The 14,497-nt window shown below is 41.2% G+C and overlaps 1 protein-coding gene across 1 annotated transcript in view; it reads right to left on the reverse strand.

Moving 5' to 3' along the window:
* Window positions 1-14,497, reverse strand: part of LOC147244404 (LIM/homeobox protein LMX-1.2-like) — a 33,378-nt gene that overhangs the window by 3,000 nt on the left and 15,881 nt on the right. Inside the window, exons 3-6 of the mRNA XM_086188267.1 lie at window positions 4,237-4,469; window positions 3,973-4,145; window positions 2,105-2,182; window positions 701-779 (exon numbers count right to left, since the gene is read on the reverse strand). Coding sequence (XP_086044393.1) covers window positions 701-779; window positions 2,105-2,182; window positions 3,973-4,145; window positions 4,237-4,469 — 563 coding nt within the window. The remainder of the gene's footprint in view (window positions 1-700; window positions 780-2,104; window positions 2,183-3,972; window positions 4,146-4,236; window positions 4,470-14,497) is intronic.

Below are 14,497 nucleotides of genomic sequence, written 5' to 3' on the forward strand. Positions count from 1 at the left end.
GTAATCTGTCTCTTGATTTATTGGATACATCTACATTAAGCTATTCAATAAACAAAATGAGGGAAATCATCTCTTGAAAAGCCTGTAGATGAGCACGGAAACCCTGTGTGGTTGTGTAGAAGCTTTAAATGCTGAACAACAGAATGTTCCTCCTCAGAGTGCCTACAGGCCTCGTCTGACTGATCCTGAAGATGCCTCCCCGTTGTGTCATCCAGGAACCTTCATCTCATTCCAACATCAAACAACAACCATTTGCTGGTTTGTTCAGCTCATTTGGTGAGCAGTGACAGCCTCGGCTATAATAAAGCCAGCTGCTACGCCAATATTGACACGCTGGGAGTCTCTGAACAGATAGAGGCAGTGCTTGCCAAAGCCCCGAGCCACTTATCTAAACTGTCTGCTCATATCTGCTGTGAAACCACAGTGGCAATAAGCCTGCTAGCTTAACAAGTGCTGAAGAGACATTGATGGCTTTATTGGCTTGTCCGGAGCAGCTTCAGCAACACTCATACCCTGACCCCAGAATATGGGACACAAGAGTCCACTAGCCCAAGAGTGTTTGCTGTTGATCATCATTGCTCTCACGATGCAGTTCTGATTTCAAAATACTTTCCTACAGCCATGCTGTCACTGTGTGATTGCAGTGATATTAGAAGGTTGACATGGCAGACAGAAGAGTGAGCACATGCTCAGTCCTCACCCTGGCTGAGTCTTTGGCTGCTGTGGCGATCCTGCTGTTGTTGTTGTTGTTGTTGTTGTCTGCGGGCTAACTTCTTCATCTGTGAGTAAACAAACACAGCAAACAACAACAAGACAGGATAGAAAACAACAAACAAACAAGTAAATATCCAACAGTAGAAAAGGGCAGCAATAAATAAGAGCAGGAATAAAACAACAATAAAAACACCACCCTGACACACACAATATCAAAGGTAAGTACATAAGTTTGTGATCATGGAACTTTGCATCTACAGCTGAAGGGTGTATCCTTGCACATTGTAGCCTACTTTAAATGCATTGCACTATTTTTTATTCATTTAAATCTGTATTTTGATTCTTTTCCCGATCATTTCACTGGTTATTGGTCCTCCGCTGTCCAGCTGGACCCCTATAGGGATGGCGATATTGTAAATATATATTTTCTAAGTCTTATATATATATATATATATATATATATATATATATATATATATATATATATATATATATATATATATATATATATATAGTTATTTATCTCTCTCTCCATCTCTGCAAGCAAGTAATCACATCTAAGCACATACTACTTCTGTATAATAAGTACCTGATCATGTTATAATTTATAAAGTCATTCGTTTTTATGATATTGTGTTGTGTCTTTTTATCACAGGGAATGACAACAACGGCAGCCATTTTATTAGTTTCAGCAGCAGAAAACCTGAAAGTCATGTGACATGGGGACGTTGCATGGTTTAAGCTCCTTACGTCGAAATCCGAAGATAAGGGGACAGTATTACATTCAGTGAATGACCCTCTTCATCAGACAGTCACGGAAAGGGGGTACCCTTGACGTCGGTTCTGGACGGCAGGGGGCAGTGACTAAACGTCAATATGTGACGAATAGGGGTGAGACTGTGTTGGCTAACAAGGGTTTATGAACCTATGTTGCTGTATTATTTAGATCAAATGAAATGCAGTTTATTCTTGTATCTTGTTCTGTTCTAATTCCTTTCGGACCTTGCCGTCATCTGAAACCCCTCCTCTTCCACATGTCTTCTCCTTCCTGCTCAGTTTTGACCATGATTCTGTTTCTGACTTTGTATTTGAGTTCACCTTGACTCAGCTCGACCCGCTGCACTAAGTTTGCCAGCTTGGATTTTGTGTACTTGCTTTGTTTGCTAAGTAAAGACAAAATAATTAAGTGTGCTTCCTGAGTTGTGCTCTTGATCTCCTACCCAGAGAAGAGAGGCAAGTGCAGAGACAAGAAAAACTTGGAAAAAACCCTTCACTGAATCACTCTCATCCTTTTATCCACACGCTCACAGCACAAAGAACTGATGGTGATGTGAACGCTCGTACATGAAGACGCACGTTACAGGTGTGACTGGGGTAGTGGTGCACTAACCTTTGCTCTCTGGTTCTGGAACCACACCTGGACCACACGAACACTGAGGCCCGTCTCTGTTGCCAGGGTCTCTCTCACCTGGAGGTCACAGGACACTCGCAGTTATCGGCTGCTTCAAGACGTCAACCCTCTGAATCAGTTTCACTGTCTGTCTCCATCTCAGATGATTTTTCAAAACAAGTTCTCTTGTCCACAAATCATCAGCTTTGTTTTACATGATGGAATTCTTGTTTGAAGACTTTATTCCGTCTAATCGTCCAATTCAGACCGTTTTTCTTGTCCTTTGTTTTTCATATTTGGAGAAATCTGTTCACAGATTAACAGGCTGAATTTGATCTCCAGACAAATGATTGCGTACAGTTAACATTCCACGTAATCGTTGGCTTGGATCATATTTAGGAGTAACCAGAGCATCAGGACACCAAGTTGCTGCTGGTCCAAACCTAACCCCCTTAACCCCCTGGGCCCCTGACCTCCTGGGACCACTTGACACACAGTAAAGCACAAGACTGTGGTTTGACTTGAACTATCCAGTCAAAAAAGGCAAGAGGCAAAAGGTGTCACTATTGTGTGCTTCAGAACAAACCCATAAGTGTACGTTTGTTTTTTAACCAATTCTGAGGGGGAAAACCAGGACCCTCCTGTACAGGTGAGGTCCAACGAGATTTGTGCTGCCACAATTTCCTCGTTTGTGTGCAGACCCAAAGGCATAAGCAAGCCAAGTGCTTGCTTAGGGCCTCGTGACCACCAGGGTGTCCCTAGAGCATTCTTTTTTTGTGTTCTTTTGCTGGTGTATGATGATGAAAATATTATCCAGGATATGTTATTATGAGTCATAGCACTGCTGGTGTAGTGATTGCTTCTGCCTGTCATTGTCAGAGGTCAGGTGACAACCACGATGGTCATGTGCATGTTCACTGCCCTGCTGCTGCTCACGGTTAGTTTTTGGGTTGCCATGAGCAGGAGAAGGTTATAGAGGGGTTAGACGATTTGGATGGTAAAATAAAGCCAGTCCCCTAGTTGATTACATTTACAAGCAATATGAATATAAACAAATTTAAATGTGGTTGGATGTGGAAAGTGTTGCAGGTGGAGGACTTTCCCCTCTAGAGTCCACAGAAGCAGACATCAGGGACGTGGAGGGTGGCGGTGATACGGGGTCCACGGTCATCTGCTGTTCTCACTTACTATGCAAGTCTGTTTATCTTTAGCATGAAAGGCATCTGTCAGCTGAAAGGACCCTAGAGAGCTGGAGCAGCAACCTCTGCCTCCCATGTGACAGACAAACAGAATGTTGGGAGTCAGGGACAGTCAGCGACTGATGCTCCCACAAGGGTTGAAACTCCTGTGAAGGATGTCACACAGTCAGAAAGACTCCTGGTGGTGTGTGAGAGCTGCTGGACCAACCATGTGTGGTTAGAAGACAGGCTTTTGTCTGGAGGGTGTTCACATTCTTTTTACTTAAAAGTTGTATTGTGGAGTAGTCCAAAGAGTCACATTTATGGTAGCCTTCCCCTCCAGCTCAGGCTTGATTTCACAGTCAATGATGTGATGAGCCATTGAAAATCCATGAAATGGAGATTATGACATTTTTCAAAACATCAGCATCAATGTGTCTCATCCCAGTGCAGTCACTTAATTTACATTACAACTTTGAAAATGTGTTTTAGTGCAATATTTCAGGGCGGCGCTGTTGAATGACTGAGAGTGAATGTGTGAGTGAGTTGGCACCTTCCACAGCCTCCTCTGCCAGCAGTGTATGAATGGATGAATGGGATATAAGAAGAGCTTTGAGTGGTTGAGAGTTAGAAAAGCTGTGAACATGCAGCACATCTACCATCCCGCTGCTGCGAGGATTCACTGTGCACCTTTCTGCAAGGTTTGGATGAGACCTCAAAGGAGGCCTTGAAGGCACGCCTCTGCTGGGTGGTGAGGATGGTGCGAGGCCGTTTGGGCCGGTGAGGGTCTCTGCTGTCTTCACTGCCTTTCCCCTGATCTGCAGGGCACTTCTCTGACATCACATCCTCATCATCACTGTTGTCTGTTGATAGACACAAAGACATTTGTTCTCTTCTGTCATTTTAACACAGTTTTGGCTCAACTGTATTCCAGTTGAACTGCTCCGGCATTACCTGAGTCTGAGATGTGAGGGCTGGCGGTGCTGAGCAGGTCCCGGGCCCTCTCATAGTCACTCCTGCACAGCAAGTGACCTTCTTTCACAACAAACTCATCTCCTTTGCACAGCCGACGCTCACAAGCACAGCAGCAGAAGCAGCTGAGGTGGTAAACACTCTCCCCAGTTCGCATTACAAACTCTGTGGGTGCAATTTTTTCCAGGCAGCTGCTGCACTTGGTGGCAAACAACCTGAGGAGACACAGGCGAGGGAGAAAGAGAGTGAGGAAGAGAGAGAGAGAGAATTACTGTTTTAAAAGTACTAGAATTACTACAATTAAAGACTTTCAATGTAAAGTGACTCACATTTTTAAGTCCTTTTGTAAAATTACTGCTGAGAATAAAACAGAATATGAACAAACTGTCTGAAATGTTGAAGCATCAGTTTCCACAGTGGAGCCCAAACCTCGTGTGTTACTCTGTATTAAACTCAACTCGCTGAAAAAGCAGTTACATTTAATAACAAGCTGTCTTCGTATTACCAGGGGGTGACAACTAATTGGTTTGCAATCAATTTGAGATGTTTCAAAATGTTTAATACACCAAAAACTGATGGTGCAGCGTTGTAATGTACGAAGTTTCCAAACAAATGTTTTGCAGGATTTGCAGGTGTGGTTCAAGCTGCGTAGAATATTTCAAATGGGTTCAAAAAAAAATTAGTTTTTAGTTGGATTTGTTCAAAGAAACATTTGACTTTATAAACATTGAATGGTGTTTGCAGGAACTCAGTACGATTAAAAAAAAGAAAAAAAACAAACTTCCAGTGCATCATTAGTGTCAACTGTGTTTGCTTACACTTTATTTCCTGGTGGACTACCGAACCAAGTTGCCCAGGCTAAATGAACCAGCTTGTCCTCTCAAACTTATTTCCCCATGACTTTGTGGATGTGAGAAGCTTTTTTGATGCTCTCTTGGCCCGCAGGAGTCCTGCTGGAAGGACAGAAGCATTTGCAACCTCCTGGCACAGAACCAGCTGAGGGAGCTCTGACAGTGGGAGCGGTGGAATGAGGGAGCGTCTCAGCAAGCGTGCTTGATTTGTTCCACCTTGACAAACTCGCAGTGGCTGACATGTTCATGCTTTACTCTCCTCACAAAGACACCATCGGAAGTGTCACAAACAACAGGAAAATGACTCGCAAGTCAAAAATTCATCACTCTTCTTTATGTCGTATCAAGATGTGACTCACTTTAATCAGAACGATATCAAAGAAATGAATGAATGTGCATATAAATGATTAAAATGTTAGTTAACCAACTTGACAAGCTTTTCAAGGACCTGTTGTAAAAGCAACATTATTTTCTTGAATTGGCACCACCCAACTGCCATCTAAGCCAACAAAAATTGCACCAGTAAGACTATTGTTGTCTACAATATTGACGCATGTCAGTCAAAAAAACTACTGGTCCCTTAGGGGACATGACAGAGGACAGGGAGAGATACTATTATAATTCTCCTGGGAAACATCATGAGTGTAAAATCAGAATCAGAAATATTCAATTGATCCCGGGGGGAGGAACATTGTTCACAATGCAGTTGGTCCTATTCAAGTACAGAAAATATAAAAGAAAAAAGAATTTATAATAACACAGATGTATGTGTAAATATGTAGAATCAACAGCGTCATATGACAATAAATAAATGTGACAATTTAAATATACATATAAAATCATGTATATGCAGGAAGAAGGCAGAAGAAGTAGATTAATGTGCATAAATGTAAATGTGTATAATGGCTGTCTGTAGTTGGCTGAATTTGAAAGTTGGCTTATGGTGTTGAGTCTGTTTGAACCCATGAATTCTTCAACAAAAGTATTTTGTTGCTGTGCAGTAACACAACAACGAAACGAGTCAACGGAGAAGACGGCTAATCAGGGAGTGAGTCCAGCGTCAGTCTGACACTTGGATGGAGGAACTGGAGACTTGGAAGTCACAAGAAGGAATGATTTCTCAGAATTCTCTCAGAAATCATGACAAAAAATATTCCTGCATCATCGCTTCATTTGAGTCAGAGTGAGTTTTCTCTGCCTCCACTGCTGAGGGCCAGGGGCCAGCTGTGGTCAGTGTGCTCTCACACAAATCAATTAAGTAGAAGTACAATGATATGTAAAAAGAACAATAGAACAGGAACCCAAACAATGAAACACTTTTTTGTTTTTTAGAATTTTAAAATTTTTCAAAAATGTGATAAATACACAATACCACAACATTTACAGCCTAAAATGTATCAAAGACTAACCCAAGAACGTAACAGTTTGGCACACAAGTCCACTGGAACTTGAGGATGTAGTTCAAGCTTTTTTGGGGGGGGGGGGGTCAAAGGGTCAAATTTACTGTGGCGAATACACTGAGCTGTACTACTATATTGAACATATTTTTAGTTTAACTGATTGGGACAAATCTCTTGGCTTGAGGTTGTGAAATAAAGATCCAACTTGTAAATCAGTGACTTGTGGGAAGTCAGCAGATCAGAATTACATTCATTTGTGGCTTGTAATTAAGTTCACATAAATGAGCTCTTTTTTACCCCACATTTCACACACTGAAAACGTAGAGGATAGGATCATGTAGAGTGTAGCCAATACCACTACCTTCTCCCCAGTAGATGAGGTCACAGCCAGAAATCCTGCAGATGCTGCATTCTTTCTCTCAGAAAATAGAGGGATTGCTGAAAAGCGTCCATTTCATCATCTGCACTCAGTTTGTCTTTGTTGTCTGGGCTCACAGAGGCTGTTGTGTGGATTCTACTATGATGAGTCCAACCAATGAGTGGAGCCAAGACTGGGACTCGAGAAGACGCCAACACACATTTCTATTGACACATTCTTCTTCTTCTTCTCGACAGTTCAGAGTGAAACTGAGAAAACGTCCCAGATAGAGATGGATGGGGAAGAAAAGATAGTTCCTGGGAGGGAATTTTTTTGTTGACTCTGTGTGTGTGTGTGTGTGTGTGGGGGGGGGGGGGGGTGTGGCTCAATGAAATCAAGAGATCCTGTCTGTAATGTACCTCTTTGTCCTCTTTGTCCTCGATTAGAAGTTTTTCAAAATATAGGCCCTGTAATGGACAGAAAGGGTCTGGAGATCTGGAGGGACCATCAGCTAATTTCACTGTAATTTGTTCTTCATGCACAAGGATTCAGTCCCCAGTCTATTAACGAAGAAAACTGCTAACAATGAACACATGTTCCCCTGGAAGGACCTGGACAACCATCCTGAGCCTGGTAGCACATCAAGCGCACTCACCGTCATCACAAATATACTCAGTGATTATCGTGTACTTGCTTGCGAAAGCATTCTACAAACAGCCATCAATTGAGATTGACGCATGCTCCTAATTAGCTCATTTATATGTTGATCTGTGTTGCTGATAAATAATTGTTCTGCTGGTACCACATTCCTTATACATTTACGGAGAGCCAGTAATTCCCCTGTGAGCGAGCACCAAGCAACAGTAGCAAGAAACATCGCTTGTTTAGGTGTGCGAGGGAGCCTGAGTCCATCTGCACTCTGCACACTCGATCAAAAAGAGAGAAAGCTTTGGCACAGAGTAGCGGAGTCTGCAGCCTGGACCTAAACTGGGGGGTTGTTAGGAGAGGAGCTGGTAGGGGAAGAGCAGCTAGAACAGGTTAAAAACCTCCCTCCCTGTCTGCATCGCGCACGTCTCCAGTGTGATTAACGCAAGAAGATGTTAAAATCCACATTAAGACTAGTAAGAGAAGAACAGCGCAAATAATACCCACAACAAGGAGCTAAAACACTATAGAAGGTGTGAAGTGGCTCCTCCAACTACCAGTGTGTTTTAGACTCGTCTTTGTACAATGATGATTCAGACAGCGACAAAAAGGCTCGCTGTGCTTGAGCCTCAGAACGCTGAGGGGGAACCTACAGTCAACAACTGGTCAATAAACAGACCAAGAAGCTAAGTTTTAATTTACTGCATTTAGTAAACAGACTTATTGATTTCTTGTTTCATGTATCATGGAAGTGTTCAACCCTCATGAGTTTAGAAGACACCAAAAACTGTTGCAGAAATCTTGAACGTAATTCATAATATTTCAATTTGTTGCAAAGTCACAAGACATTTAAAGTTTACAGTTTACAGCTGGATTCTGTGGTGCCTCCCAGGGTGACAGTGTTTCATGGTCATCCATCTGTCCATCCAGTAAATGGAGGACATTTTATTCAACACACACTCCTCAAGTCCTCATGAGTACGACAGCAAAACAAAAAATGAATTTCATTCTCAACTTCACCCAATTCACACAGCAAAGTCTTTCCTCTTCTGGAACGTTCTTAAAACAGCCCGTCTTTTGAGCTAACGCTAATGTTACCGTGCACTGAGGGACCTTTTTCTTTTCAGTTCCACAAAGGATTCTGTGCTGTAGCTGTTTTCTACAGTTTTGGCACAGAGGGAACCACGCACTCCTCATCTCTGTCCCACCTCCTGTAAGGCACAAAGTAACATCTCTTGATAAACTGGTGATAAATCACTCTGCTCAAACGAAGACTTCATCTCATTAGCTGGCAGCTTCTCAGAATGTCCCAATAAGAATCTCCTCCGTCTCTGATCAGTGTCTTCACAAGCTTCCTCCAAGCCAAAGTGTTTATTGACACAAATGGCTCACTTTAGATCAGGTGCTGCACAATGCTGATAAGCCTTAATGAGTATGTTGCTAACGAAGCATCACAAAGGTTTAAACATGTTATTTTCTTTGAGTTGGTCCTTATAGAAAGCACCTAAAACACAACCAACTGTGGTGAGGCCTGTTAATAGTGGGAGTGGGGAGCAGTAGGATGGAAAGATGAGGAGGGAGGGACGGAGGGAGGGAGCAGGAGGGCAGGTACAAAAGCTCCATGTTTGGACAGCTGCACTCCTCCTCCTCCTCCTCCTCCTCCTCCTCTCCCAATGTCATCCCCTCCTCTGTTCAACAGCTCTTTTCTTTCTCTCTGCTCCCATGCGCCACTCAAAGAGCAACAGGCCAGGTCCTGGACTTTAGAGGTAATGACATGAAGCTCTCTGATTGGTTTGATGTCACATCTGAATGGCACCTATGAATAATCAGGTGACTAATGATGGCTTCTTCGCACATTGCTTTGTGCTCTGATTACTGGCCCTCTAAGTACCAAGATGAGGCTAAACACGCCATGAACGCATGCTGCCATCCACCACAACAGATCACTAATGGTGTTCCAGTCGCACAGACACGCATCAGCAGCTTCTGGTTACCCATCACAGTGTAAACTCACTGATGCTCTTTGATGTACTCTGTGATTAGTTTATGTGAATGCTGTTGAAATTGCATATATTTAGAGGTACAAATGAGGAATGGCGGCAGGAGTGGTTTTATACCACATGCAGCCGATCTCAAAGGACAGCTCATAGCACAGACTTCCAGATGGCTTTTTTAGGGGTGTTTCATTGGCTTCTGCTGGGTTTCCTTCCACATGTAGTAAACTTTTTAAAATGATTTTCTGAAAACTGGTAGAGGAGAAGACGAACTTATGTAACTGTCCCTCAACTACTATCTTATAAACATTAGGAGTTGGTTCACCTTTGATTCTGTACTTTCACATTCAGACGGATCTAAACATCAACTCAGAAAACATTTTATATTGTGCTGAATTTGTGATCATCAGATTTGCAGGAGGAGTTTCCATCTCCTGTTATATGCATTTTAAAAAGGCAAACCCCCCCACAAAACAAAAAACAACAACCTCAAGTCAGGATAAAAACATTTTGGGGGAAATTAAGGAATTTTTTTTCAGTTTCATCAACCTTTTGTTGACGAAACTGATGATATCAATGTGTTGTAGAACCTCTCTGGCATAGTAAGCAGTTTATTAAATTGTATTTACAGTATTCATTTATTGATAGAGTAGCATTTGGGGTACCGTTTGTAAAGCAGCCCATTGTAAAAAAAACAACAGCCAGATTTGGTCTCATTTAGCTTAAAACAACATTTTAAAAGTGATGTGAATTTTTTGAAGTCATTTTTTTTCCACATTTACAACATTTGTAAACTTAATCTTAATTAAGTTTAACTAAATCTTACACTGATAAATCTAAATATTAAATGTTAAATCTAAATGTTAAAAGTTAAATCTAAATGTTAAATGTTAAATCTAAATGTTAAAAGTTAAATCTAAATGTTAAATCTAAATCTAAATGTTAAATCTAAATGTTAAATGTTAAATCTAAATGTTAAATCTAAATGTTAAATCTAAATCTAAATGTTAAATCTAAATGTTAAATGTTAAATCTAAATGTTAAATCTAAATGTTAAATGTTAAATCTAAATGTTAAATGTTAAATCTAAATGTTAAATCTAAATGTTAAATGTTAAATCTAAATGTTAAATGTTAAATCTAAAAGTTAAAAGTTAAATCTAAATGTTAAATCTAAATCTAAATGTTAAATGTTAATCTAAATGTTAAATCTAAATGTTAAAAGTTAAATCTAAATGTTAAATGTTAAATCTAAATGTTAAAAGTTAAATCTAAATGTTAAATGTTAAATCTAAATGTTAAAAGTTAAATCTAAATGTTAAATCTAAATCTAAATGTTAAATCTAAATGTTAAATCTAAATGTTAAATCTAAATTAAATGTTAAATCTAAATGTTAAATCTAAATGTTAAATCTAAATTAAATGTTAAATTTAAATGTTAAATGTTAAATCTAAATGTTAAATGTTAAATCTAAATGTTAAAAGTTAAATCTAAATGTTAAATCTAAATCTAAATGTTAAATGTTAAATCTAAATCTAAATGTTAAATCTAAATGTTCAATGTTAAATCTAAATGTTAAATCTAAATCTAAATGTTAAATCTAAATGTTAAATCTAAATGTTAAATCTAAATCTAAATGTTAAATCTAAATGTTAAATCTAAATGTTAAATCTAAATCTAAATGTTAAATGTTAAATCTAAATGTTAAATCTAAATCTAAATGTTAAATCTAAAAGTTAAATGTTAAATCTAAATCTTCCGTGCGAAACTAAATACTTAGCCAACATGCAAATTCACACTGTCGGAAACCGGCAGTACCAAAATAAAAGCTTGAGAAGGTTGGATTGTTAATTCTAGGATAAAAAAAAATTGATTAAAACCAATTTTTTTTGGGGGGGGGGGGGCTTAGGGTGACATTATCACGATAGTAACCACCTAAAATAACAAAACGTGTTAGCAGAAACTTCATTTGAAAGACCTTCTCCGGGTGGCGCGGGAGCTCTAGCGACACAGTGGAGTGCATAGATGCAGTGAACCACTCAGCCAAAGAGAGCCCCCTGGTGGCTGGCTGTAGTCAGTACAGAATATACAGTATCTCGCGCCCCCCGAGGGGCCTCACTTCGGCTGAGTGGTTCCTGGTTGGGATCCCGGCTGGAGCACGGGATCTAATCTGTGTGGAGTCTCCATGTTCTCCCTGTTCCTGCTGGGTTCTCTCTGGTACTCCAGCTTCCTCCACAGTCCAAAGACATCAAGAGGGGACCAGGTTAATCCAGACTCTAAATTGACCGTAGGCGTGGCTGGGAGAGCCAATGGTTGTCTGTCTCTATGTGTTGGTCCTGCCATGGACTGTCAACCCGTTCATGCTGACCCGCCTCTAGCCTGAAGGCAGCTGAGATAGGCTCCACCCTCTGGCCACCCTTAAATGGATAAGTGGCATTAAATGGATGGATTGATTTTATTGATAATTCCAATTAAGTATTTAAATTCTAGATTTATTTAATGGAATCAGGATGCTACCATACTTTTTTTTAAATTATTGTTTTTTTAATCCAGTTCCAGAGAATCCAGAGAGATTCTCCTCATCAGAAAGACATCACCTGTGTTTGTTTGGGTAAAAATCATGTGTGAGAAAAAGTAACACCTGGCACTTACACCACCTGAGTCTGGACTTGAACTTCTGTCAAGAGTAACTACATATTGACCTTATGAACGTGCCTCATCAACAAAGATCACATCTCAACCCTACAAGGGCTTTAAGGTGATAAAACTAGCAAAAACATGGACTTTGCTGTTGTTCTATATGTGTGGTATCTGAAATTCTAGACTACAAGTAGAGATATTACACTATTTTGGCTGAAACTTTCAGTGTGAATGTATGTTTGTTTACGCAGAGGATTAATGAGGGAGGAGGGGCCACCTCCTTGACTCCCCTGGCCTGTGCCCTACCCTTCCACACTCCTCTGGCAGATTAGCAAGCATAAAGAAGTACCGGATTAGAGAGGATAAGAGGAGCGGAATGAGATGAAGGAGTTAAAACAGACTGTGTGTGTGTTCCTGCACTAGCTGCTTGTTTGTTCTCCCTCCTCAGGGAGCTGGGTGACCTGAAGGAGGAGGCTGGCTGGCTGGCTGGGTGGCAGCTCCGGGTGGCTGCTTGTTGGAGTTTTAATTAGTCGGAGTGATCAAACATTCATTGTGGAGGATGCAGGGAGAAATAAAAGCAGGACTTGGAGAATGAGGATGAGCTGTTTGCTCAGCCAAAGCTCAGAAAGTCAGAGTAAACCACGGAGAGTTTCGGACAACCCTCTCCAGCAGGTTTGTTAGCAAATTATCTGCGCAATCAATTTGTGAGACTCATGTACACTTGAACAGTCTATCATGGTGGTGCCTCACAGGGGAGGCAGGGGATGGACTGAGGACCAGGTGGAGGAATGCTAAAAGAAAGGGGATGTGCATATTTCTTGAAACCTGCTGGACTCCTCGGTGATATGTTCTGTGATTGGGTTTAACGTGTGTTATGCTGACCAATCAAATGTCAGCTTCGTACAAGACTGGGGCAATAGCTGTTCTCAGTGCTGGATGGCTGCTTGAGTGTGTGTGGGAATACAATCTCAAATAACAACCTCAAACTTTGTAGCTAGCACTCAACAGCATGGCCTTGGAGGACTGGTCCCTAGCCTGCAGCACAGTTACCACCGGGATGTCCATCCCCAGGCCAGTAATGTGAATGAGGAAGAACCTGAGCCTTAAGGGGAAGCTCTCAGTTTACCAGCTGGTTTGTGTTTCAACACCATGAGCTAGTTCTGGTAGTGAAGGAATGATAAAAGACAAAAACAAGTATCCACGATGAGTACCCTGCTCAGGGATGTGAATCTCATCCTGAGAGAGAGCACCCCAGAGGGAGGCAGGTTGGAACCTCTGCCCTTCATGTCATATGATGAGGAGCCAACTAAGGCAGTTCGGGAACCTTACATGGGAGTGGTTCTGGGCACCTCAGCTGGAGTAAGGGCACCATACTCAGCCTGGACCTGGATAATTGTAACAAAATGGATGGATTGAGATATTTGTCAGGACAATATCCATGTCCAACTTCTGCCTACAGGACAGGCAGCACTCACATTCCCCATCAACAATGGCTACCCACGCTAGAACTTACATACTCAGAAATAGGTGAGCCTTGGGGCAGATAAGTGTGTGTGTGTGTGTGTGTGTGTGTGTGTGTGTGTGTGTGTGTGTGTGTGTGTGTGTGTGTGTGTGTGTGTGTGTAGGTCTCAGTCACGAGATGGAGCAGCAGCTTCTGGCTGTGACCCGAACACAGGGACGAGTGTCCTCCACCCACAGAAAAAGTGGAGCTCATGACTGACCCCTGTTTAGAAGTCAATCAGCACCACAAAGGACACAACTACTCATAATATTAATATTTTTACTATCAGAATTCTTACACTAGATCAGTGAATTCTGAGAGTTTAAATCTTGGAATTTGTGAATAATCTCAGAAATGTGGAAAGAGAACTTGGATGAAACAGTACTTTAAAGTACAATTCCATTTTTAAAAAGCAGCGATATTTTCCCATGTTTTATGGGTCGAAATGGTTTATAAGGATAAAAATAGTTGGATCACGTAACAGCAAAAAAGGGCCATTTGCCTGTACCAACGTGTGGGTGGACTTGTTTTTGCCACTGACAGGCTCAGATTGTTACTAGGGACAAGACTTGTATATTTTTCAATACTGGTGTTCACCACTGGCAGAGTAAACATTTCACAAATGTCCCCATTCCACTTTAACACCTACACACACGTGTTCACACACACACACACACACACGCACACACACGCACACACACACACACACACACACACACACACACACAGAGGTCAAAGATTACAGGTTTCCAGAAGTGTAAAGGTAAACTTCCTGTTCATTAGTGCCGTGCTCACCAGTAGTGAGTTTGATGAAGAACAGAACAGAAAGCACAGATATGGAATAGGGTTCCTGT

This window comes from Aulostomus chinensis, chromosome 19, assembly GCF_037954235.1.
Source record: "Aulostomus chinensis isolate RoL2024-O1b breed Wild chromosome 19, RoL_Achi_v1.0, whole genome shotgun sequence".
NCBI classification, from domain to species: Eukaryota; Metazoa; Chordata; class Actinopteri; order Syngnathiformes; family Aulostomidae; genus Aulostomus; species Aulostomus chinensis.